The sequence below is a fragment of the Centroberyx gerrardi genome, chromosome 6, assembly GCF_048128805.1.
Source record: "Centroberyx gerrardi isolate f3 chromosome 6, fCenGer3.hap1.cur.20231027, whole genome shotgun sequence".
Classification (NCBI taxonomy): Eukaryota; Metazoa; Chordata; class Actinopteri; order Beryciformes; family Berycidae; genus Centroberyx; species Centroberyx gerrardi.
The window spans coordinates 1,014,538-1,041,946 of NC_136002.1; the positions used below are offsets into that span (position 1 = coordinate 1,014,538).

Sequence of the window (27,409 nt, forward strand, 5' to 3'; positions counted from 1 at the left end):
ATGAAAGGCTTTGTGATTTCCATTAGGTACGACAGATGTGCCAAGCGGTGTGTGACTGCACGATGCAAAGCTTTATCAACAGACATTTAACATGACAGGTGGTAAAAAGTGAAAGCTGTGATGATCTGTTAGGATGAATCTATTATCTCCAGAACGGAAGACGGACGACACGGTGAGCAAGAACCTTTTTATTTTCCGCACGGAATAAAAAAAAAAAAAAAAACAGCAGTTAAAAAAAGTACTCACTTTATACACTCAATTGCTGCAGTTAGAATAGACATATTCATAACACTGCCTAACATCTTGGAAAACAAACAGACCTGAAAGAACATTAGAAACTAAACATAACGTTCCAGATAAAAGAATGGTACAAAATTATTCCGTCATTACCATAAAAATGTTCTAACAAAACAAGATAAAAAAAAAAACTGGGTGTAATGTGTGCATTTAATACTGTGCAAAATCCATCTATTCTATTGAAATGGTATTCATGTACAAATGCAAAGGCTAATAAAGAAAAACTTTGGGCGAAGTGCCAGTGGCAGGGGAGGAATGAAGTTAAAATGGCTGATATTTCATGTCTCTTATTGTCCACATTCACATCAAACAATAATAAAAAAAAAAAAAAAACTCAGAAAGGCAGTTCAACATTGCAATTCCATATCTACAAAATTGGCATTTTAACAACCTAGTTATGTACACTGTACAAAGTTTTAAACACAAACTTACATCTTTTACAAAGAAAAAAAGAGGAGCTGTGTGCCTGAGCGGATCAGGCAGATTATATTACAATACAGTGACTATCTGAGCCAGTCTGATGTGCTGCCTGTCCTTAAGGCCGGATGGAAACTAAGCCATTAGTGACCTGGATAGGGGTTTTACTTCTTTTTGCAGACAGTGTCAAGATCAAACAAAATAACTGACAAGACTGGAATGCAATGCTGCTCAGGCCACCATTACCAGCTATCATGTTGATTTTTCCCCAAAATGTGTCCGTTGAGCATGGCTTTTTGGAAACTATGGTGTGACTCAATTAAACCTGCTCAGTGCAAACGTACGGCGGGGAAAACAGATATCAGATAAACAAGAGATCATCAATTTAAGAGAACATCACTGGCGCTCTTAAATTATTTTTGCGGGAAAGTTTTGAACACTGCAGTGGCATCATGTTCATTAAAATGGCCTAGAATGCCATATCTCCACGAAGTCCTTTAGGATTTCAATAATATGGCACTAAGTTTCATAAAAAAATCATGACAAACCAACATCAAAAGACTAGTGCAAGGGGAAAAACAAACAAATCCATGTGATTCAAACAAAACTTGGCACAAAAGAATAAAGTTGGCAAGTCAGTGGTACTTTAGCATGTCAGCCCAACGAGAGAGGATGGTTGAAATCCTATGGCTTATTGGCAGGCCTGATTTTGTGGGGCGAGGGCAAACATTCCTCATCAAATCAAATGGCATTTTGAAATGTGCCCAGAATGTTGTTCTCTACTTTTGCACCAGTATGGTCATACTATTTTACAAAGTCTGTGCAAGCTACGAGCACTGTGCAGTTTACAAATCCAAGAGCAAAAAAAGAAATTGGCAAAATGGAAATTTGTGTCTTTAGGAAATTAGTGGTCGTGGTCCGATGGGCTTCTGCTGATGGGCCGGTGTGAAGGAGCTGGGCGAGGCCGTCCCACTACTGACTTTTCACTTACATGATTGTCCCCTTTCTTTTCTCTAACCTTCTTCATCTTTCATTTATTACTTTCTCCACCTTATCTCTACATTTTAACCATTTTTGGTTAGTCTTTTTTATTCACATTCTCCATCTGCTTATTTTGACATTACCTAGTAGATACCTCCCTATGGAAGAGGAAGGACACTTCTGACTGCTAGGCACAGCTAAGACAGGTTTCTGATGAGCGTGTTGTTTGTGGTAAAACTTAATTTTACTTCCATGTCTGAGCAGAGTGGCATTTAATGATAGTGCTTGAAAGTGAAAAGTGGTTTTAAGAGTAGTGCCCACTGTGTTTGAAGTGGCTTCATAATTAATGCTTGTAATAGTCTATGATTGATGCAGTCCCTAGCATTGGTGACCTTTAACACAAAGCATTCCTCTCTGCATGATGACCTCCACTCTTCACCTCCTTCCCTCCAAATCCATTTCCTGCTCCTTCTGGCCCATTACCTGTCCCATACGTCCTGTACTGGTCCCTCAGTCACACTTCAGTCTGTTGCTGTGAGTCGATGATAATGGTCACCCCCCGATGAAGTTCGTCCATACTGTCAAAGTCGCTGCCGCCGGGCTCAGAGTCGTCCAGCCCACAGGGGGCCGACACATCGGAGGCCGACGATGCACCGACAGACAGTCGCATGTTCAGCGACACATTGTCATCAGTGTCCCCACTTCCTGGAGTCACCCCACCCACAAAGGTGCTGAATTCCTCCCCTGGGATGCCCCCGGGCCCCGCCTCCCCCAGGGGCAGTTGGTGGGGAGGAAGGTACTGGCTGGGGTGGAAATGTGGCCTTGCAGGCTGGCGCCCGGTGCTGCCAGCACTCAGGGTGCTCTCCTTGGAGACGGGCTGGGTGGCGGGCAGCGGGTCATAGTGCTCGGCGTAGTCCTCGCCGGTGGGCAGTGGGAGGGGCAGCTGGTCCTGGCTCAGGAACTCCTCTTCATGGGGAGGAGGGTAGTCGCTATCGATGTCATAGCCCCCCAGGTAGTAGTCTGACTCCAGTTCCCGGGTACCGCCTCCCAGGCGGGGGGATGAGCCCGACACGTCGCCCACAGGACCCGCCTCGTAGCCAGGTACCTCTTCGATGTCCGACAGCCTGGTGCTGGGCATCCAGTCTGACGTGTCCCAGTGATACGCTGGATAGATAGAAGAGGGGAGGACGGTTAGTAACCCAACACACACATATATGATTTTAGTCTGCAGAGCCCAATCAGGAATGTCACAAGTATAACAACAGTCAAAAGCTTCCATGTGGCTGAGCTGTAGACAACTGGGATATGCTCAGGCCCATCAGACTCATCTCCCACAATACGGAGCTGTGCATTACACATGCCAGTTGGCTGCTGCAGTATACATCAGGTCCATCAGTCATGCTCAGTAGCATCTACAATAAACGGGTTGAAAGTCAAGCACATGGCAAGGCACAACCTGCACAGGAAACATGTTAGCGTTGTTCTTTGAGGGTATATGACATGCACAGTAGGGGCCTGGGAGGGTTGGGGTTATGAGGTCACGTCATGCCAAGCGTCATGGGGAATTACAGCAGTCAAGCCATGTTGTAGGGCTCAAATAAGACACAGTTCCATTGCTACATGTTATAGGAATACAGTGAGTTTTTGGTACATTGTCCCATTGGTCAGTTTAGCCCACAGAATTTGAATGGATAGAACGGTCTTTCCCATTCAAATCAACGCTCCTGGATGGTCGGAGCAGCGGCCATTTTTATGTGTACCGTTCCATAATATAAAACCTCCTTGGTACCGTTGGCCCAGCTTCTGTATAATATAATATAATAATAATAATGTATAAGTTGCAGCGAGGAGCGGGGAGGCTACTCAAGGATTTTTGGACCGATTGGGTTTAATCGCGCTATATTATATTAGTTGTCACATTTGATTTATTTAACCTTAGTCTTGTAACATTACAAAGCTAACCCACTCACGCTGTGTGGCAGCCAGTGTGACACACTCCGGCCTTAAAGGGTAACTTCGGTATTTTTCAACCTGGACCCTATTTTCCCATCTTTTTGTGTCTAAGTGACTAAAGGGGACAACAATTTTTGAAATTGGTCCAGTATTGAGCGAGATTGCTTCAGCCAGCAGCTGCAAAACGAGCTGCAATGTAATTCGACGGGGCAAATCGCACCGTCAATGTACGTCCACTAAAAGTGCTTGTTTTTGCCACTGACAGACTCAGATTGTTATTATAAGTGTCTGACAACATTATGGAAAGGACCTTACAGAGAAATGAAATGTTTTTCTTTACCTTTCGCTTGATCCGGTCTGTGTGTAACTTCCTGCAACAACTCAACTCTCGCGAGACTTGAGCGAGACTTGGTTACACACAGACCGGATCAAGCGAAAGGTAAAGAAAAACGTTTCATTTCTCTGTCATATACTTGTGTTAGCATGGATCACTGCAGCCAGTGATGCTAGAGGCCTACTATCACTCAACATTGTGTATGCTTAAACATTACCATGCTCATCACTTAACAGCTAAGCTGATCAATGGGAAAATCTACCAAAAACTCAGCATATTCATTTAACAGAAGGTACATTTCATAAAAAGCAAACCGTGAGTGAAGATACAACAACAAAAAAACATAACAAATCAAACAAAAAGACGTCCATGCAGCGAAGCAGGAGACGAACCAAGGAGAGATTGATGCTGTGAAAACTCCATCACACAATAACATGAACCATCACTCAACTGAAGATTAAATACATGAAACCAAATGACATGGAGGGATGCAATATGGTGAGAGGCGGCAGGCAAAGGAGGACGAGGAGGAGGAGTGACTGTCCTGGGCTGCCGAGTCAGCACACAACACAATGACTGGACCAACAAGCTGTGGGATGGGTGGGATATCAAATCACACAAACACACACACACACACAGTGGGCTCCAACTGGGGAGGGGGGATAAGCAGAGGAACGTACCGATGACAGAGATATAGAGTTAGAGATAAAGAAAGAAAGAGAGAGGGAGAGACAGGGACAGAAAGGAGAAAGAGAGAATCACCTCTGTTGTAGGTCTGACCTTGGTCCATGACTGACACTGTCAGGTGGAAGAACAGCAGAACAGACAGATTCTTAATGTCGTCTTACTGACTATAAGGGGCTTTAAGTTGATATCTTGTGGGACTTAAAGTCGGTCCCTACAGGATTCAAAGTTTTTTGTGATTACTGAAACCAAAAATTCTTGTTTTTGCATTTTATATGAAAGTGTGATAACTGGCCAATTCTACCTATCTGAATTCTACCAATCTCCACAATATTTGCGAGAACCGCAAATATTGTGGAGATTGGTAGAATTCAGATTAATTATTGCGTTCACAAAATCTTAAATTCCTGGAGGGACTGTACAGTGTGTATGTGTGTGTGTGTGTGTGTGTGTGTGTGCTGCAGTGTGGCCCAGCAGGTAAACATATCACTGTTGTACTGTGAAACAGTCTAGGATATTCCTCCTATGCTCCATATTTTTAGAGGGTCCCTTATGTGCAGAATGTCATTTTAATTTCAATTTAAGTGGTGTGTGTGTGTGTGAGGGGCAGTGTGTGTGCGTATGTGTGTCTGGGGGTAGCTGCATGGACAATAAGAAATTATTCTCTCTCTCCGTTGTAATTTTTATCTGGTGTCTCTGCAGCCAACAAAACACATTTAATCTTCATCAACCGAAGACCGCCCACTATTCCTGTGTTTTAGCCCTGTGTGTGTGAGAGAAACACTCCTGATTTGGACCTGATCTGTCAGTCAGCCGTTAATCTCTATGGGTTGATTGATTGTGTGTGTGTGTGTGTGTGTGTGTGTGTGTGTGTGTGTATATCTTGAGTCTGTAAATATGAGCCTTGTCACGTGTATTAGGAGCTTAACTCTGTACACAGTGTCCACTAGGGTTCACTGAATGGAAATGATTTAACATGTCATGTTACAAACTGAGTGTGTATGTATGTAACTTGGCTATGTGACTGAAGACAGAATGCCAGTAGAGTAGGGATGCAACGGTTTGAGATTGTGATGGTACGATTATAGTGAGGAAAAATCACAGTTTCACGATTATTATGCAGATATGTATTCATATTATTTATATTAATTTAAGATTTGATTGTATTTTTCTTTTGGTCCTGCAAAAAACATGTAGTCTATATTGCAAACACGTTTAAATATGGTGGAAAAAAGTATGTTTTTGCCTTTAAGAGTTCACAGTAGCTGCCTTTTGAAAACAATAAATAATGGATTGGACTTAGTGTATTAGGTTATTCTTACACCTACCAAATACTTGAAACCACTTAATCAATACAGATAGCAATGAGCAAATAGGGAGTAATGATGCACCAAACAACTTCTGACAACTCAGACAGCCCTGCAACGATTGGAAGACGGAATGAGATGAAATGATGGAATACTTTAACTTTGGACTAGATTACAGCTGTTTTGGTGAGCTTTTTAAAACTTAAAGTAATTGATCGACGCTGTACTACTTGCATTCATGCTTTGTTGACCTTAACTCTTTAACTCACCGCTACTTTGTTGATTGTAAGTGACAATTTTATATTTAATCCCCTACCAGCATTACATTTCATTAAGCAACGTGCCACCAAGCTAAACACATTTACCCTTTTGGTAGCACTTTACTTTACAGAACACAAATTACCGGGTAATTACTGTGTAATGTGAAATGATCAGAAAGTAACTGCCAATTTCTGGTAAAAAAGAGCCCGTGGGGCTGAAACCCTATTGTTTTTGTGCTGGTTTATTATTATTTGTGGGTCAAGCAAGTAGTGCATAGTGCTATTTTATTGCTACTGGTTAGTGGTTGTCTTGTCTACCTTCCGTAATGTTTTGTCGGTCTGTCTTTTCAAAGTGTGCTTGGACCCCGCTATAGTTAGGGGTTCAAGCCTGTAGGGCTGAAAGTCCGAATTACATGAAACTTGCTACACATATCCAGCTATTTTTACTCCACAAATTTGCTTGCCTGATATCAGACAGAATTGTCAACTCGTTACACTCCATTTCCATCTTCAGTCTGACATTGCCTCCACTCTAACCGATTTCCGTGGGGGAGAGGGATTCGATTTCCCCTAACCAATCACTAGAGACCAACGTATCCGCCTGAATCTAACGTCATTTTAAGTAAAAAAAAAAACATCTCCCCTTTGAATAAATGCCTTCAAAGCAGAGTGCTGTTCGGATTTCAAAGTAACTGGTACTTTTAATCGATTTAGAACAGCCTCGATAGCAGTGTCTACCTTGTCTACAGCGGTCGCCATTGTTGTTATTACTCCTGCTTGGTTCCAGCGCACAGCTTGACAACAGCTTGACAACGGCGTTAGTCCCGCCCGTGGCGCTGATTGGCTAATCGTTAGTCCCCCCTGGCGCTCACTGGACCGATCATTTTTCAACTGAGAGAAACCGCTGTTTCATGTCACGATGCCAGACCAGAAGCAGTCAACTCGGTGGAGTGGGCGGATTCAAAGGTCTGGACCCAGGCAACAAATTTGCCTCAGAACCACTAACAAATCTTCTCCATACAATTATAAGGGTTGAACCCCAAAGTTGCGTATTTCTTTTTTCTTGGCTATTTGGTCCAATAACTTGGCCATACATTGGTAACATTTTTTCTAATTTTGCTGGTCACTGGCCACTTGGACACAAAGAATGGTACTGATTGGCCCATAGGGGGCGCTACAATAAGCCCTCTAATACGCAAATGTAAACAATGTGGCGGCGCTTACATTTAAGTTTTATACTTCCTACATTTATGTGCATGTAGCATGTTGTTGAAATCCTGTACACAGGGTGTGCAGTGTTTAAAAAAAATCATATCGCACCAAAATGAAACAACTACAATCACCGGTAAAAACAAACATGGACGCAGACTATAGCAATGCAGCTGGAGGAATGGGATGTGTTGGAGCAGCTGGAGCTTGAAGAGTTGGATGCCGTCATGATCGGCCCTATGATCAACCAATCAGAGAGCTCGACTCCGCGTAGACTCGACGCAAAGTTGAGATTCTTGGGCAGGTACGCAACACCTACGCGGAGACCCTTTTCAACCCCAAATACGCGTCAAATAGCGTCAGTTTATGTGCAGATTTGCTATTTTCATTAAAGTATAAAATGCGCTTTAGTCATAGAGATGTGAAACTTGGTGAAGATATGTATCTGGACATGCTGAAAATGTTTGCCTCTCAGACCCATAATGTACGCCATCAATTTTTGGCTGCCATTTTGGATTTTTTGTACAACCTTTAAAAATCTGCTTGCCAAATTTTGTGTCCCATGACATTAACTGGGTAAGCATTTACTAGCAAAAGGCTGACGGAATTATGAATTTTGAAATTCTACAAGTTGGTCAGAAATAAAAGAATCATTTTTAATAGATCTATCAAGCTAAATGTTATGTTGGGATTTGAACAAAATCCAGTAATTTTGTCAACCTAACATGCAATATGTGTAAATGCTTAAATTTATATCATTTGATATTTTCAGTGTCTCCTTGTTTCATCCTCAAAAACTGTATATAATACCTTGTATTTTCCCTTTCGCTCAGTGCATTATGACCAACTCCAAATGCTTCTTAATCAACTATAACTAGCCACATACTCTACACAACTACATATTCTTGTATGAAATCAAAGACCCATGTTAACCTCACACACTGCACTTTTATTTCACCATCTTTTGCATAAGTACAAACTCTATGGATCTTTGCCCAAACAATAATAGACTGCTTATAAATGGAAATATGCAACACCTGCACAAAAACAGATTACAATATTTTTTTCATTATTATTTTCTGCCATTTCTCAAATTGCCGTGAGCTGATAAATGGCAGAGACATCAAATTTGAACCAATGACGGATATTTACCCAGTCGGCCTGATGGGGTGCTCTAATTAAAGGTAAAAATTTCCAACTTTTAATTGTTATAACTCGTAATAACTTATAACTTGTATGGCCTACCACTTTGCGCCTGAGCTGTTGTTGCTCCTAGATGTTTCCACTTCACAATAAAAGCACTTATAGTTGACCGGGGCAGCTCCAGCAGGGCAGAATTTTGATGAACTGACTTATTGGAAATGTGGCATCCTATGATGGTGCTGCATTGAAAGTCACTGAGATCTTCAGTACGGCCCATTCTACTGCTGATGTTTATGTCTATGGAGATTGCATGGCTGTGTGCTTGATTTTATATACCTTTCAGCAATGGGTGTGGCTGAAATAGCCAAATCCACTAATTAGAAGTGGTGTCTGCATATTTTTGGCCATCCAGTGTAGCAGGCTAATGTTAGGCTATTAGCTGTTAGTGCTAGCTCACTCCATTCATGCATGGTGTCTCCCAGCCAAGCCTACATACTTGTTAATGTAATCGCTGGCACCATAGTTTAGTTTAGCTGTCAGATGGCTCTGTTTAAAGACATAATGTGGTAACTACCTCATCACCCTATTGAACCAAGGAAAAGAGTAACTAATATCAGTGTAATATTGAGGTATCAAGCCTGACTTTACTTGGCAGTACTTCCTGATAATTGCTATGTAATTACATAGTAATTACCCTGTAATTTGTGTAGCATAATGTAAGTGCTACCCAACTTCCTTTTATTACCTTGACTGGATCATGCACGGATGGATGGTGATCTGGAAGATGCTCTAGCAAGTTTGATATGTTTGACCCATCGGTGCTTTTTGTCGGCATGTTTTGAAAATGAAACATTTTCCGTCGCATGGAAAAGGAGAAAAAAGGCATTGTATAACTGAAATGAGTACTTTTATTTTGTATTGCCTTTCTCTTTGTATAATAATCGTAGATATGCTTTATCCAGGTAAAACGGTATTACATATAACAGTACGTATTAAGTTGTTCCTTGTGTGGTCATTGGGTTTGTGCTGGGGATGGGGAGATGACTGGGTCACTCAGGGCTCCCTCTGCTACTGAACCTTATGTTTGTAAAACACTGTCATATAATATCATCTGGGATGGGCCATTCATTTGGCAGGACACAAAAATATAATTTCATTCATTCATTCACAATCCCCTGGTAATTTTTGAGATATCCAAAATGCTCCCACATCGGTGATTTAATGTGCTTTTTTGGTGGATATAAGGATGGGATGTTGTCTCCTCTCTGTTAGCTAATGTAGCCCCCACTGATGTAAGGCTGCATTCAAAAAGTATAGAACTATAGACAGTATAGATACCATAGCTTCTAAAATGCATATGAAGAGAAAACCGTGGCGTTTTAAAGCGCAGTTAATAGTGACATCGCTGCATCCCTACAGTAGAGCGGGCCATTTGTCTGAGGAGATAGCCATGGTTACTGCAATGACAGTGTGGAGATAAAGTGGAAGGAGGGAAAGATAAGAGATAGAGGGGAGGTGGATGAAACATGGTACCTTCGTTTTCGATTGTGTCGACTGCATCATTGACCAGTCGAATAACGGTCACTATGGAGGCTTGTGGGGAGAAGAAGAAGGAGACAAGTTTTGAAACACAGTCAGTAGAAATTAAACACCCACTGCCGTTGCTTATGGCTGCCCACTATTTGCCATTCCTGTTAGCAGAGTAGACTGCCAGGTCTGCCTTTGGCACTGTCAAGCCATATTGTTTATGTTGGATGTTTTGGGGCATTTTATACATTATACTGTTGTTATATATGGAAATCGTGTAGGTTAAAAGATAAAAACAGCAAAGTGAACACTGCCGAATGAAAGGAATTTTACTCTTACACAAATGCAAAGATAATCATATGAAACAAAAACAAAGAAAGAAAGACTATAAACATAACATTTTTACTGCTTTCAAATTATTTTTTTTTGCTGGCAGAAAACATTGTTCAGCTGGTGACACCAATCAAACTTTAGCAAGTGGAGAACAAGAATGACAATGACAATGATGTTAATATGACTGAGGCAAACTTCTTTACATAATATCATCAATTATGTATTCTGATGATTATGGACAAAAGAAATCTTAAATTTTCTAATCATGACAATTCTGAAAAGTGAAAGTGAATGTATCTCATGAATTGCAAACAATCACAGATGTAGTGAGGAAAGGATAACACAATGAATTTTAAACACAAAACCAAATACACAACTCCAGCACAAAAAGCCACAACCACAAAACACCAACACCACGTTGCGAAGCAATCCAAAGTCCCAAGCCTTTTCAGTGCAGCTTACAATGACTTCACTGGGAATTAATTATAGGCTCTGTGTCTGAAAACAAAGTCTGAAGGATAGCTACCGATCTTTGCATGGATAATGATAAGCAAAAATGTAACTTTCAACATATTAGCAGCAAATGAGACCATGTAAAAAAACACAAAACATAAATAAGCAAAGCAAAACCTTTAAAAATAACAAAACAAAAACTGAAACCCTAGGAAATTGTTACTGTCCTTCTCCAATTGGGATTTTCTGAGAACCACAAACCATTCTTGGTGCGAGCAGTGCAAACCTGGATAAGAACATTGTAAGTCAGTGAGGTAAACAAGGGGGTGTGTCTTACCGTTGTCATCACAGGAGTCAGACTGGAAGGAGCTCAGTGATTGGACCTCGGAGTTGCTGCCTTTGTTGCTCCCTGAGAAACAGGTAACCTCTTCGGCCATGTCCACCATCTTACCTGCAGGGACAAGTCAGGAGGTCAGGGGTCTTTCTTCATTAAAAATACTCCCTTTTGAGGAGCTGAAATCACAACTGTGTATAATGTTAATAGGTTTGTATACACACACAAAATGTTCTGGATACTAGCTCATAATTCGAGAAAAGCTGTTCATTTGTGTTTCAAGGTGATATAGTCATGAAAGGTCTCTGTCTGTACAACAGGTAAAAATGAATGATGGCTTGCTTCTCTCTTACCCAGTGGACCCACTGCAATTTATCCCTATTTAATTCCATGACCAATCAGGTAACATTCACCAGACATCCACCACCAACCAATGAGAACATGATGTCCACCTCTGAGCTCTTCATTCCTGGTCCATCAGATGGCAGCAGGGATGTAATGTAGGCTAAACCCACTTAAAACTCAGTTACCCACTTTTATACACTGGCATACATCTAACAAGATAAAGTCATTGCATACATAATAAGAAGTAGAGTCTAACTGATGTAACTTATATGAATATCTTTTAAGGGGAAAAAGGCATAAGTCAATGACAGAGTAGGAATGTTTGAATCACAAACATACTTTTACTATCCTGGCTTACACGCAGCCAAGGGCCCTGCCCCCTTTTCCGACTACTCTGCTTAGCCAACTGTACTGTAAAACAGCTAGAGTACGGTGATTGGCTGACACAAATAATTTAGACCCTTGTGAGTATTGTCACGGCCACAACTCACTTTGTAAAACCTCTCACTTTACGGCTTGCCCGCCCTACGAGAAGTGGAGAAAATCCCGTAAAGGTTATGGGAATGGAAGCCAGCTATAATTAAGATGAAGGTCTTGCTGAACTGGGAGCGATTCTCTATACTTTAGAGATGGTACTATGTACCATGAATATGGATGGTCTCACAAAATTAAATTCAGGAGTTCTTGGATATAAAAAAATCAGAGGAGGAAGCTTCTGATGGACAACAAATAAGGACACTGGGAGAGTAAATGCATAAACCACTGATTTAGTCATGGACACATTTTTAGATTTGAGTCGATCCAGGTGACAAATTCCACAGTAGAGTACAGGAACAGACAAACTTTTGCTCACAAGTAACTGAACTGTACATACTGATATTTCTTGGATGCACATAACCAATCTAACCTAAACAGGTAACACTAGTACATACACACACACACTCACCCTCATCGCTGTCCCAGGGGCTCTTGCGTATGGAGTCACAGTCTGAGCGGCAGGGCGACACCGGCGGCAGGTTGGGAGCCACGCTGCACACCACCACCCCTCTCCTGGTGGTCCCTGCCAGGATCCGTGGTGATTCTGGGTGAAAGGTGCTCATCTCTGTGTGTTCCACGCCCCGTCCATCTGCCATCTTCTCCAGTGTGGACCGCGGGTCTCCTTGGAAACAGGGCGTGTATGCCATGGGCCTCACCGGGACCTGTGGAGGTCCCATCATCCCAGCCCCTCCCACCACCGTGGGCCCCAGCCCCGCCTCAGAGTACAAGTTAAGAGGGTCTCCTGGTGTACAGTGTAGGGTCTTGAACTGTACGCCATTGGCCTTGTTCAGGAGTGCTGCCGTGGCCGGGTCCTGGACCAGAGACAGGTTGTTCCGCGAATAGTTCTTCTGGAAGACCTTCTTGCGGAAAGCGATGAAGAGGACGATGAGGGTGATGATGACAAAGAGCACCACAGCAATGCCGATCAGCTCTTCCTTGCCAACCACGGCATGGCCTGCCTGCATGTCAGGTACAACTACAGGCCGCAGGCCGCAGCGCTGGCCTACGAAACCTGCCGTGCAGTTACAGTAGAAGGAACCATGAGTGTTGACGCAAACGCCGCCGTTCTCGCACTCGCCCTCCGGGTTACTGCGGTCGCATTCGTTCACATCCTCTTCACAGCTGCAGGATGGAGGGATGAAGGAAAGAAAAAGTTTGAGAGGATAGTGTGTGAATAACTTTGGACTGCTCAAGTACTTGCTCCCACATGGATTGGTTGCCAAGATAAAAAAAAGCAAGAGATCAAAAAAGTTGGTGGAAGGTGAAATGCATTGACAATAGATGGCAGAAGAAATAATCCATGTGGGTTTACACCAAAGTCCCTTTGCCTTTAGTGTGATGTAGCCTAAGCTTGTGTGTGTAGAATATCAACACATTTTTGAGCGCCATTTAGCTTCCAACATAAAAGAAAAAGATTTTCAGGTCACTGGTGGAGGCTTGGAAGGAAAGAATTTTCCCTCATTTTAAGTGAAAAGTACACACATTTTCTGCTCATTAGTCCTTCTATCGTTTGTCGGTGGAGGTGATAGTTGGACCATGCATCAACAATACAGCACTGTAATATTGCATTTGTCAGTTTTCATCAAACCTGGACAAAGTTATGATTTTGCTAAAGTATCAACAGATTCATGAGCATCATCCATATGAAACTAAACAATTATTGTTGGCAAGGTTGTCCTGGGAGAGTTATTAAATAACTTTAGGGTCATTTTTAAGGGCAAACAGGAGGTAGACACACAGAGCCATGATGCATTTTTTAGTGTGAGAAGTTTCTAGATCCTGTGATGACTGTGATTACCCCAAGTTCTCAAGATGGAAAAAGAGGACTGTGATTCACTTTTAAAACTTTTTCAGATCTGAATTTAAAAAGGCTTTGATGAAAGAAGTTAATCTGCTTGTGTATAATCGTGTGTGTGTGTGTGTGTGTGTGTGTGTGTGTGTGTGTGTGCACGCACATGATTAAATTTATCACTGAGCGTGTTTTTCTATCCTGTCGGCTGCCATACTGCATTTATTTTGACAGCAAGGGAATTCTAATGGCATACAGATATGGAGAATGTGACAAACAGGATGAAGTGCGGCAGCTGGGAAGCAGAGGATTGCATGCTGATGTGCAGGGGAAACTATGATTTAATATCACCACCATGTGGTCTGAAGCAGCAAGTGCAGTCAATAAAATGTTCTTTTCAATTGTTCTGCTGTTTGAAAATGGCATACGGTTCACAGAAAATGGTTTCATTTATTTCAAAGTTTATTACGTGGGCTATTAAGTTTTTTGTATTTTGCATATAATGTATTTTGAAAAAGAAGTTAAAGTTAGTTAAAAAGTTAGGTTTGTGTAAGTATCACATGCATGGGTGTGTTTTCGGTGTGTATGTGTTTCTGGGGGGGCAGGGCTTAGTCAGGTAAAACCTGACTAAAGCATGACACTTCAAATAACAACAGAATTTTTCTATAATACTTTAACCCAAACCTAATAAAATCCTGAATAATTAAGAAAATTCAGTCTAAGCCAACAAAACACAGGTTGCACTGGACAAAGATGAGTTTTTCCAAAACTTTTGATAGTAATCTGGAGAAAAAAATCGACATTAAAAATGTACATATATTGGGGCAGCTGTATCAGTTGAGAATTCACATTTAAGTACTCATATGTTCCTTTGATCACCAAAAATGCTATTAGAGTTTGACCCAATTTGTTGGATTGAAGCCATATTTTATAGTGATATTAAAGTAACCTGGTTTTGGGCCAACATGTATAACCATCATAACTGAGCTAGAATAACCTAAGCATATACTCTGATTATGAGAAACCTGGTTAAGATGCCTGGCTTACTCATACTAAACAGGTTACTGTGGCATGAAAACATCTTACTGCTTTCACTTTTTCAGACTCCCAATAGGGGTATAATTAGATATCAACAAAAACCTTCACTGAAGTCTTTTAGTCCCTTTAGATGGCCTGGATTGTGTACAGCATCCCTATTGGTATGGGAAATATGTATACTGAACAAAAATATAAATGCAACATGTAAAGTTTTAGTCCCATGTTTCATGATTTAAAATATTTTTTTTTCCACATTAAAGCTTATTTCTCTCAAATTTTGTGCACGACCTGTTACTGAGCGTTTCTACTCTAATTTCTTTCAGTTATATGAATACACTTTATACTTATATGAAGTGTGTAACCAAGTCAAATCTTTCAAATTGTTGCATGTTGGGTTTATATTTTTGTTCAGTATATATACCAGTGGTGGTTCATTAATGCGGGGCGCTTGGGCGCCGCCCCCCTCCAACTAGAGAAGAAAGTCTTGTTTAACAAGAAACATGTTAAACATAAATTAATTAGATAATGCAAAATAATTATAAAATAAAAATTGTTTACTCGTACAATGCGCCTGGTAGTCTGTCAGCGCCTGTCAGCATTCATTAAAAATTGGTTCCAAATTGTATCTGTGTGAATACATATACTACCTGGGTGAAGGTCGCCGGCCAAATGAGTGTGTATGTAAGTCCTTCACCTTTTGGCAAGCAGGTGACCTGAGGCTGCTCTCTAATTGGTTGCTTCAGATTTTCCACGGGACGCAGCTCTCTGCACCCCAGACACTCCCACTTTTATTGGCAGTGAATTGGTATTGTTTTTATGTTTTTTAATCTAATGTGATTGGACAATTCTCGATGCTATGTTTCATGTTCACTCCTGCCATTAATATAACTACAGGAAAAGCTTCATACCAAGCAGCTTGGCCCGGACAGACCCGATATCAGCATCAAATAGCGCTCTGGTGACAGACAGAGGGAGAGACACCTGAGTATTCTGCAGAAGTGGGTATGAAAACAAGCACAGATCCTGTACAGACCCACGGCGTGCGTGTACAATTCAACTCAGTTCAATTCAGTTAAATGCACTGAAGCACTGCGACACTGTTATCGGATAAATAATTCCACTAACTTAAATACCACAAGGTAAAAACGGTACCTACTGTTAAAGTGTGTAGGGCAGCAGACGAGCTATCAGGTTACTGTTGTTTACAAATGCTGCTCCATTGCTCCATTCGCAATGCAGCATTTTGTTTCCGTTCCTCTGCTGATGGCCAAGGTGACAGGTTGTGGACTGTCTTTTTTAATTTTGTAAAAAGTAGCCCACACTGTCTGCCCAGCCCTTGGTTAGATTGCTAGTTGGTTTGGTGGCAGCCCACTCGCACCTGTGGATATGTGCTTCCATTGATTTTATTGCCTCCATCATTTATTTAAAATATATGTTAAGAGTTTTCCTATAATAATTAAATCACCAATTAGGAAATATGACTTAATTTCGCTATATTAAACTAAGAGTGAATTTATCATTTAGACTAATACGTAGTAGTAGTTTGTATTATCATTTATGTTTTGTCAATCAATGAGAGCCATATAGTCCCGCCCCACTCAGTCAGCCGATTACTGGCTGATATATACAGTATATATTTTGCAAACAATAAATCATTTCAACAAAAAGTTGAATAGTATCTGGTACCTCTGATATATAGTTCCCTTCACAATTATTGGCACCCCTGATAAAGATGCTGTCACTGTTGGCACAATTTGGGAGTGACAACAGATTTAAATTTGATGTTTAGGGAATGCAAATGCAGTGCCCCAGTCAAGCAATGCCCCGGGGGAATATTCCATTAACTAGTTTATTCATGGCAAGAAGGAGACTCAATCACAGGGGATCAAAGGTTCATGGAAACAGATTATGACATCAGGATAATTGTGATCAGATTGGAAGCGTGGGTTCAGAGACACGAGGGGTGTTATATACAATTGTGATGTAACTGGTGAGGATGTGGGGAAAGTACAGCCTATAAATCTTGAATATAGATTCAAAATAGTGTCTAATGTTTAAAAGTCTCAAAACAACTGCCACAGTAGCAGGATGGATCAGCTGCTCTTGTGAACCTTTATTTTTAAAAGGTTCCTTGAATGAATGAGTGAAAACTGTTTGCAGACTAATGGGAAGTTTTGTTTTGAATTATTCTTTCCATCCAGTGAGACTTTTTATGCATTGTGCAGATAAGTGAATAAAAGTACCAAACTATCTTTGACACTGTTTTATCTAGCTCACTCATGTGTTTTTGGAACATTTGGAACATTATTCGTCCAACAGATGGACAGATAGAGGTCTATTTAAAGACTAAATCTGGATTCTGTAAATTTCATCTTGTGGTATGTGTATCAGATTCTGATAGATTGCTAAAAAAGGGGATTAGAAAATCCGTATGACTCTGATTCAGATTGAAAATTTTGAAAAACTGCGCCCAAGTTACTGTGACATGGGAACATAGCCATTGTGTACAGCAGTGATTCTCAACCTTTTTCATATCAAGGACCCCTAATTTAGTCCACATTAGGGCCACGGACCCCCATTTGATTATATTTTTTCTAGCGGACCCAAATCTGAGAATATTGTTATTGTTAGATATGATTTTGTCCAGAATTCCATGACTATCTGTATTGTAGGTAGAGAGATAACAGAGAATATATGACCAAAACAGTCATTCTTCTACATTCTCTAATTGTGTTCACTTCTTGTAAATGAAATAATGTTGAAGTTTAACAATTCATCAATTTGCTGGGGACCCCCTGGAACCCCCTTATGGACCCCTGGTGGTCCCCGGACCCCATGTTGAGAACCACCGGTGTACAGTATGTGATGATGTACTCAGGGTGTGAAGTTACCACCCGCCAAGTGCCAAATGCTGCTAAAAATTTGTCTTTGGTGGATAAATCAGTGAGGGTCACCCACTACAATTTGAATTCTGTTGCACTTCATGATGAACTACAAACGATTCTTTAACTTGGTGAGCAAGTTTAAAAAATCTGCTCGTCTCTTTATTTAATGTTTCAGACGGTGCCTGACTCTATATAGGAAATAGCATTGAAAACTGGTAGGGTGACATATTCCTAGGAAAAATGTATATTAATTATGTTGGCTGGTCATTTTTTTTTGTTTATCAGCCCTTGGCAGGTGAGCCAAAAATGTAAATTTGGGAAACTCACGTCAGGCCCTTGAAGCCTCTCCTGCAGCTGCAGAGGAAAGCGTTGCCGATGGGTTTGCAGACGCCGCCATTCTGACACGGGTTGGGAACGCACGCTGTTATCTCCACCTCACAGCGCCCCCCGGTGTACTGGGGGTTACAGCTACATGCAAAACCTAGCGGATGGGGGAAAGGGGGTGTGGGGTGGAGCAGAAAAGACACTTCATTAAGAATTCAGAGTATAGATGTAGTAGTGATACTGAATAAAGCTCGGGCACTATAACTGGCACTCACACACGCGCGCACACATTATTGCACACAGCCACGCTTGTTTTCAGTGTTGTGTGTGCATTGTTTGCAGCGCTGCCAGAAAGACTTGGCCGGCCTCAATACACACACACATACACACACACACACACACATCTCTGGGAAACACTTGTATACACCCACACAGCATGACACAGACACACACATACAAACAAATACAGGCATAGGGGAATAGCTCTAACATGAAAAACCACGCATGCACACACACACACACACACACACACACACACACACACACACACACACACAAATCCCATTGTGAAGTCAGTAAAAATGACAGGTTGTGTTGTGAATAAAAAAAACTAGACATTCTTTCCTGTTTTCAACCCACTGTGAGTGATGAAACAATGTGTTCAAGTGAATTTAACTTGGGGATAGATAGACATGTCATTTTCTCATGATCTTTGTAACCGAAATTACTGTAGTGTAAAGTCTGCTACCGGAGAGTGAAGGAATATGTAGCTAATTATTCTTGTTTGATTAACTGTAACGTTAGATAGCAAAGTTGACGTGACTAGATGATATATAAAGTTAATAAAGCTAAAATAAAGTTCCTGGCTTTGCTAAAGCTGTTGCCATAAAAGTGATCTCCTAACTGGTACCCTTGTACACAATAATATTCAGTTCATAAGCAAGTCTCAACATAATAATATATTATATACATATAGGAAATATTGGGGGACTAGATTCACATTTCATACTTGAGAGAGTTCATTTTCAATGAGCAGACATACATCTAATTTTTTTGACTGATCTAAATATACTGATGTAAATATAGAATATGTTTATACTGTCAGCTGACTGCTTCCACATTAGAATAACAGCATGTATTCTTTTCTTGGCTTACTCTCCTTTGGTACACTAGCTATCTTCATGCCGCATTTGTTGGGACTGCTGTCTTATTAGGAGTTTTTTGTTCACTATGCGCTCTTTCATGTGACTTGCGCTGCACCGCAAATTGTCTCTCTAAGGACGACAAAGTTTTCCGAGTCTATATTTTTGATTAAAAAAAAAAAAAGCTGGTTAAATTGGAGGCAAACCGTTGAGGGAAGGAGCAGAGCGAGGAGAGACGATGGACTTGGGTTTTACTTTACTTCAACTGGGAAACCACCTGAGGGTTTGTGATGAAGACCACATGCTGCACACCGGTTTTAGTAATAAATATTTATTCTCAGTACTGCGTGTATTGCTGGAATTTCCTCTTTCCTAGTGTTACCTGTCCGTTCCATGCACCTTGTTAGTGGGTGATGTGCCAGATTTCAAACCACCTCAGTGTGCCAGCTTTTCTCTGAAGTGTGTTCATTCATACCATAACCACAGATCTTTCCTATGATCTCTGTCCAGGGTATCTGCTGGTTTCAGAAAGCTAAACTGAAGACTTTTAAAGACCTTTTTAATGCTACAAGGAATTGAATATAAGGCCTATTTGACAAAAAACATATAAAAGAAACAAAACATTTCTGATTGAACATAGCCAATGAAAGTTCTGAAAGTGTAAATGAGCAGGATAAGAAAAATTAGGCCAAGAAAGTAATTGTTTAGGGACATGAACTCCAACATGTTTGGCATATTGTATTAACCCTGTCCTGTATTAATCAAAGTGTGGACATGCATAATGTGACCAACTGGTGGAAAGAGTACTAAGTAAAGTAAAAGTTACTGTTTTAGAAAAGAGAATTCTGTTACATGTGATCTTTTCCAATTCTAAAAGGACAGAGTTCAAACTACATTATTTTAACTGGAAAAGTTAGAAATGACAAAATAAAGTGCACAAAGTAAAGCCAGATTACTGACTGACTGTTCGCTGCAAATGGCTCCACAATCGGCCAATTTATGTCCAGTTTCGGATGCATATGGAGAGCCACAAAACCTGTTCTCTGTAATGGATGCAGCTAAGTACAATACTTCAGGAAAAATGTGCTTAAGTAAAATAAAAATGACAGACTTCAATTTTAAATATGAATACAGTGCCCAAAAGAAAGTACACAAAAAAGCTACTCAACTACAGTAACGGGAGTAAATGTAATTAGTTGCTTCCACCCTTGACTAACACTACTACCAGTCCCTTTGCCTCTGCAGAAAATACAACTCTCAGAAAATGAAAATGAATTCAGAAATAAACCTGCATAACATGTTGGAAAAAACATAAGACATCTAATAAATGTTTAAGACATTTTAATACTTTTTAAAGCCTTCATTTTCTATGAATTAAGACTTTTTGGACACTTTTTCAGGAGCTGCAGAGACCCTGTCTGTCAGAGCAGCCGGTGGTGTTTGCTGTAGTTCCTGCTACTCACCACCAGAGGGCAGGCTGGTGCAGGTGGCGCCGTTGCGGCAGGGCTGTCGGAGGCAGGCGTCGGGGTAAAGAATGCAGCCCAGCTTCAGCTCGGTCAGACCCACTACCTCAGCGTAGCGCGAACGCTTGTTCTGCAGTGGCAGCTCGTTGTTGTTCAGCATGACCGAGTCCAGGCAGCCCTGGAAACCCTCCAGCACCCGCGGGTCCTTCTGGGAGTCTGTCAGGCTGCGTGAGTTGGGAGGGTGCACCTAAAGGGGGTGGGACAGTGTGAAAAACAAGGAGATAGACAGTGCTTATTCATGCTGTGTCTACTGTGTTTTTTTTTAAATTGACTTAACATTTATTTACCTAGGCATGAATTAAGAAAAAAAATCAAGGCAATAAAGGTTTCTAGTAGAGATTTGGGAGTAGGAATACATACATGAATCTAGTGAGGGAAACCCTATTCATGAATTGAATATCTCAAACATGAATGCATGGACACACACACACACACACACACACACATAAAGAACTGTATACTGCAACAGCTGGTACACAAAAAACTTTTCCAAATGATACAAGGTCTTGGAAATGACCGCACAGTGCAATCACACACAGGACACATAAAAGATATGAAGGCGTTATAGTAAGAAAACACCTGAGAACTTGCATGTCGGAATTTATACTCTCAGACAATATTCACACTCCTGTGCCCTAAATTTGGATTCACAGAAAAGATTTACAAATGTGCAAGTCAGTATTTGAATGAATGGAATAGTTCACTCCCCTCAATAAAAAAGAGCAAATAATTAATCATGATGGCGATTGACAGCTGTCATTGAAAATGCATTGTTTGATCATTGTAATCTGCGTTTAAACTCTTATTAAATAGGGCCAAAATATGTGCTTGGGTCGCATGCACACCTAATAGTAACATCAGGTAGCCTACCTGCAGTGTTTTATGGGAATATACATACTGGTATTTTACCTTTCCACAAATCAATAAGTCATTTAGAAAAATGTCAGCTGTGCATTAAGCTTTGTAGAAGACACTTACAGCTCAGTAAGATCAGCATGAGAAGAATCACATATTTGATTACACTTTTTTCTTCTTTTCTGTGATTTTTTGCGACTTTCTTGACTTGCAAAATTATCTTTTAAATTGACAAAACATCATATGTGTAAGTCATGGCACAATTCAAACGGGATCAAACAATTATTTGTCTCTCGCCGTCGACTACAGTACATATTTTTTCCGAAATAAGGTCCCATGGGGGACAGCGGAAGGGGAGGGACTTAGGCTCTCTATATGCACATCCGCGCACGTGAACATGGACGCGAATGAATGTGCACGCGCACAATGTCCGGTTTTACCAAGATGAAAATCTGGCAACCCTATGCTGTAAACGGCAGATGTAACTGGACATTACAAATGGGAATGTCCAGTTACACACACACACACACACACATATATATCAGTACAGAGGCTTTGCAGTTGCATCACAAATCTGCTATCAACCACGTCTGGCTTCATCACGGAGGTCCAATGAAGAATTGGCTGTTTGTTAATGTCTAACAACAAACAGGCTAAAAAAAGAGAGCTAGCTGAAAAAACTTGTTGTGGTGTGGCTGTAGATCCATTCAGTAACGTTCTCAGTAAAAGTGAATAGTGTGATAAGGTGGATTTGTTTCCAAATGTAGGTTACTGTGACACAGTAAACTGTCTTGTCTTTAGCCCTAGTCTCTACTCCAAAACACTCTGAGTTCTACTTTAGCAAAGCAGCTGTCAGTATTAACATGCGACTGTTAGCATCTACTGTGCTAATCAGAAGTGTTAACAAGATAGACTGACCAGTGCACCAAAGTAGATGGTTCGGTCCGGGGCGAGCGGCTGTATTGGGGGCGGCCCGTGGCGTCGCTCCACGTAGCTGTCGTCCAACGCCAGACTGGTGAAGTTGCGGTTCAGCTCCAGCGCCACCGTGTGCCAGCTGCCATCGTTGATGCGACGCCCGGAGATGCCCAACATGCCAGGACTGTCGCCACCGCTGCCAGGGCCACAGGCCAGCTGGAACCACAGCTTCCCCTCCTCCAGCTGCACACACACACACACACACACACACACACACGCACGCCAGGAGAAACCTTTCATGTTATTTATCCAACCACGCAGTTCATTTAAGAAAAATAATCTTGTTTACTGCATCTCCTCCATCAATCTTTCATACAAACAGTTCTGATCTTAAATCCCTTGTTAAAATGATTTTTATAGAAAGTGTGTATTCTGTTTTCTTAGTGCAGAATTTCTCTTTGATGAGCAACTATGGCTATGCATATCAAGTGTAATGTGTATGACTTGAATGTAGGATCTCAGTAAAAAGACAAAATGTTAATTATGAATGACTTCCACAAAGTTAAGGAGAGTATTTGTATGTAAGTGATGATTAATGTAGGGATGTGGTGATAAATAGGGTAGCAATATTGGAGATATTATGGAATATTAGCCCCAAACTGAAACCCAACACCTAACATGCCAGAAATCAAACCAAAGCAACTTGATGTTCTGTCTTCTTCATCCATTCAAAGGTTTTAACTTTAGTACTCAATAGATTTCAGTAATGCAAAAGTACTACTGGTGATAAATAGTGGTAAATAAAAAGGAGGGTAAACAACCAACAATATGAACATAATCAATTACATTTTAAGAAAGGTTTGATACCACTTACTATGATGTACTATGAATTTATTTCATATAGACCAAATAAAGCAAATAAAAAGGTGGTTTTACCCACTATATGCATATTCTATTTGCATGATGGTGATAGAATAATTTAAAAGTCAGTGATGATAAAAACACAGAAAAGAAACAGACTCCATGAGGCAGAATCTCTCCTCCGTTAACACAGCAGAACCCACTTAAACATATCAGAGTGCAGACTAGCACCCATAGATGCAGAGGCACTGCTGTGTGTATGTGTGTGTGTACCTTCAGTACAGTGCACGGGTCCGTGTGTGTGTACATGATGATTCCTCGGCTCTGCAGTGTTCTGATCCTCAGACTCAGCTTCAGCTCCGCCTTCGGCCCGTCAGACACCCTGTACTTTATATAGCTGTTGCCTGAGAAACTCAGAGACGTATGGCCTACACACACACACACACACACACACACAAACAATCAAATTCCATAGCAATCAAGATTATTGTCTTTCTTGATTTTTGGTGATAATCGGTTACTGCTTTGATGTTTTGCAATGTAATGTAATGCAAAGCACTCAGTGTAAAAACTGTAGGGTTTGGATAGTTTTTGGGCAGCTGTATGGCTAATAATTTTTAAACCATCCAAACTTAATTCATGATGTATTACAATGCATGCCGTTGAATTTTCTCAAGTGATCATATTTGTATAATTGTGCACATACATTTGCTGTGCTCATGATGCCTCACAGTGCACTTCAATAAAGTGTTGAAGTGGGAAAATGATCTGATTTGTCACCATGCTGAATCCTCCCACACACAAAACTAGAGTGCCTTGGCTTGTTTTTTGCATGAAAAATAAATTATTTGAGAAAAATGGATCTGTATATTTGAACAACTATTTTGAACAGTGTAGTGAAAAATCAACCCAGCCCCTGCTGCATGTAATCCCCCCTCTCTCTGCCCTGTCTTTCCCGTTGATCTCTACTGACCTATTGATAAAGGCAAAAAAACAAAAAATAATAATAATAATAAAAACCCAAATGATTTGTGAAATTGTAAAATCTGTTGTTCTTGCTCAAAACATTCATTTTTCACACTCAGTTATGATAAAGAAATACCTACACAATCTGCAGATATTAGAGATTTTGGACTAAAAACATCTCATGTGATTCAGACCAAAGGACTGAGGGGTTTCCCTTTCTCTACTCTCTCTAAAACACACACACACACACACACACACACACACACACACACAAACACACACACACACACACACACAGACCTGCACACTCTCCCAGCTTTCCTGGTGGACACTGGCAAGCATAGCGTCCTCTGTTGGCCTCGGTGGAAACACACTGCATGTCTGCTGGACAGGACTGGTCTTCACATTGCTCTGATAGCACAGCACAACTGGCATCTGTAGAGATAGAGAGACAGAGAGAGATAGAAACAAGAAGAGAGAGAGAGAGAGAGAGAGAGAGAGAATTTTAAAAATGTCGCAAAAAAGTGAATTAGGTGAGTTTCCATCATCTGGGTTGAGTGTATGAATAGACTTCCTGAATGTCAAACACATCCAGCAGAAAAATGTAAAGTCTGTGTGACACACACACACACACACACACACACACACACCAAAGCAGAAATAAAGCTCTGCATCTGAAGCCTGTCTGAAGCCCCAACATCTACTTTTACAAATCAATCATTAGCAAGGGTCTGTGTCTGTGTGTGTGTGTGTGTGTGTGTGTGTTGATGTCTGTGTATTTTACCTACGTTTGAAATGTGTATTGTAGATGTGTTGCTTGATGACAGCATTGGAGGTGTTTATGTAGTTAGTATGTAGGTGCTACGGATGGGTTATAAAAACTGAATATTTGACTATGTTTGTGGGAATCAACATCGCCTTTTGTAATCTTCCGTTAATTGTTTTGTGTTGAGATATGTCTTTTAAATAATTTTACCAGAGTGAACTATGCAGAGCTCAAACGGCAGAGTAAGAGCTATGGCATAGACCAGCCACTAGAGGGTGTCTGGTCTCATTTAAAAAACCCTCCACTAGGAAATTGGGGAGGGACACTGCTCTTGTGGTGTTTAGGGCGTCTGTGTTTTTTTAATGTTTTTTGTTTGTTGACGTTGTTTGGTGTGTTGTCATTTATGTTTACCATATTTTTGTACCCTGGCTGCAAATTTCTCCTCGAGGGACAATAAAGACTGACTTCTCGGTGTTTTGTCCTCATGCTAGATGTTTTTACTAGCAGTTCTGTCATTAAAGGCCAGTCTGATTCAGTGGAAGGCATCAGGGCTCCATCCAGCTATTTCTACCAGTAAGGTTTGAACTGAGAGAATCTCTGTCCAATCAGAACAGAGCAGAAAGTGATGGAAATGAGGCCTTTTTGTCCATAATCTGCTTTACCATTTGGAACTTTTGGCACACCCCAAATATTGGAATATTCGTTTGGACCACACACTGAATACTCGACCATGAGAAAATGGACCTGTGTACATTCCTACTAGGTGCTGCTCACCAGTGCATGTGCAGCGTGATGTCCGGTGGAAGCGTGGCGAGACGAAGCTGACCCGCGGCGTGCTGTAAGTTGCCAGGTTGTGGGAATCCAGGATGATACTTTGCTCACACTGTGCGCCACGACACTCCAAACCTGAGCAATTCTTATCCAAGATGGCTGACACTCGGAGAACCTCCTCCAGCTTCCGTCGTGATGCGCTGAGTTTCTGGGTCAGGTAGGCCGCCTTGTAGAACCCACCCCCTGCTGTTTCCACGGCAACCAGCAGGTCCAGTTGTTGCGTCCCACCCACGGGCTGCAGACTGAGCACGTGCAGGGCGTCCTGCTGCTGCGAGGCAGCGGCCTGCTGCAGCACCTTCAGCACGCTCTTCAGGTGCGACGCCACAAAGTCGTGCGGCGCCACGCTCTCAAAGCGCACCGTCACCGCCTCGCGCAGCATCTCCGGTGACGCCTGCTCCACGTGCACGCTCACGGGCACAGGCACAGCGAAACGGCCGTCGCTCACACTGGCATTGAGGGAGTATCGGCCTGCGTCCAGCCCGCCAAGCGCGATGATCTTACCGTCGCGAGGGCTGATCTTGAAGAGGCTACGCTGGGCCGGGGGGGCGTGGCCAAATGTCAATGCGTCATAGGGGTCGGCGTCGGTGGCATGTAGCTGGCCAATCACGCCGCCGGGAAACTCGTCCTCCATAGTGACAATGTGCACCTCTAGTGGCAACGCCACCGGTCGGTGGAGGCTCTCCTCAATCACCCGGACCGTCAGCATGGAGGAGGAGGACAGACGAGGCTTACCAGAGTCCCTCACCTGGGGGGGAGGAGGAGAGAGAGAGAATAGGAGAGAGGAGGAGAGAGGAGTAGAAAAAAGGAGGGATGAGGTGAGAAGAGGAGAGAGGAGGAGAGGAAAGGGCAGGTTGTTTCGATACATAATAAAATTTGATTTATATGGCACATTTGGTACAAATTTTGTCCATGCACTGCCATTCAACAGAGAAGAGATGTTCATTTATCATAGCAGAATGACGAACCGGAGCCTCGGTCAACTGGAAAAGACTAATAATACAATGCAGGAGAGAGGAATATTCAACAGGGCAGAGGACAGTGTACAATTAGCAGAAACAGGGAGAACAGTAATCTCTAAATAAGAACAAGCTGCTGTGATCTGTAAAGGATCTGTAAAATCTTTTTGAAATGACCAAAAACAACAGATTATTTTTGACTATCTCAGCTTCTTAACGTCCATTTTGAGGCTCGGAGCCGTAACTGGCTGGTGTGCGGGCTCCTTTTCCCTTTTGATGGTGCTTTGAACTTTGCTTTTGAGCCAGCAAAGTTAAAATAACCATTAATGAGGTAGTTAACAGCGGCGCAGTATCAAACGTCTTTATTCACAGTCGCTATCACTATCCAGCTATGCTACTTAGTTCTGGGCTGCTGTGAAAGAATTCAGAGTTATATAAGGGAAC

The 27,409-nt window shown here is 41.6% G+C and overlaps 1 protein-coding gene across 5 annotated transcripts in view; it reads right to left on the reverse strand.

Annotated features, from left to right (window-relative positions):
* Positions 1–202: 202 nt before the first annotated feature.
* The window catches only part of fat3a (FAT atypical cadherin 3a), a 126,901-nt gene continuing 99,694 nt past the window's right edge, over positions 203–27,409 (reverse strand). For 2 of the 5 annotated variants that reach the window (XM_078284096.1, XM_078284097.1), the window contains 11 exons: positions 25,953–26,754; positions 24,713–24,847; positions 23,720–23,874; positions 22,589–22,828; positions 20,756–21,002; positions 18,154–18,307; positions 12,524–13,236; positions 11,236–11,349; positions 10,119–10,178; positions 4,745–4,780; positions 203–2,859 (listed from right to left, as the gene is read on the reverse strand). In XM_078284096.1, the coding sequence (XP_078140222.1) occupies positions 2,210–2,859; positions 4,745–4,780; positions 10,119–10,178; positions 11,236–11,349; positions 12,524–13,236; positions 18,154–18,307; positions 20,756–21,002; positions 22,589–22,828; positions 23,720–23,874; positions 24,713–24,847; positions 25,953–26,754 (3,306 nt within the window). In that variant the 3' untranslated portion in view covers positions 203–2,209. Of the gene's footprint in view, positions 2,860–4,744; positions 4,781–10,118; positions 10,179–11,235; positions 11,350–12,523; positions 13,237–18,153; positions 18,308–20,755; positions 21,003–22,588; positions 22,829–23,719; positions 23,875–24,712; positions 24,848–25,930; positions 26,755–27,409 lie in introns of all 5 variants that reach the window. The other 3 variants (XM_078284095.1, XM_071905366.2, XM_071905365.2) reach the window with 3 other exon arrangements.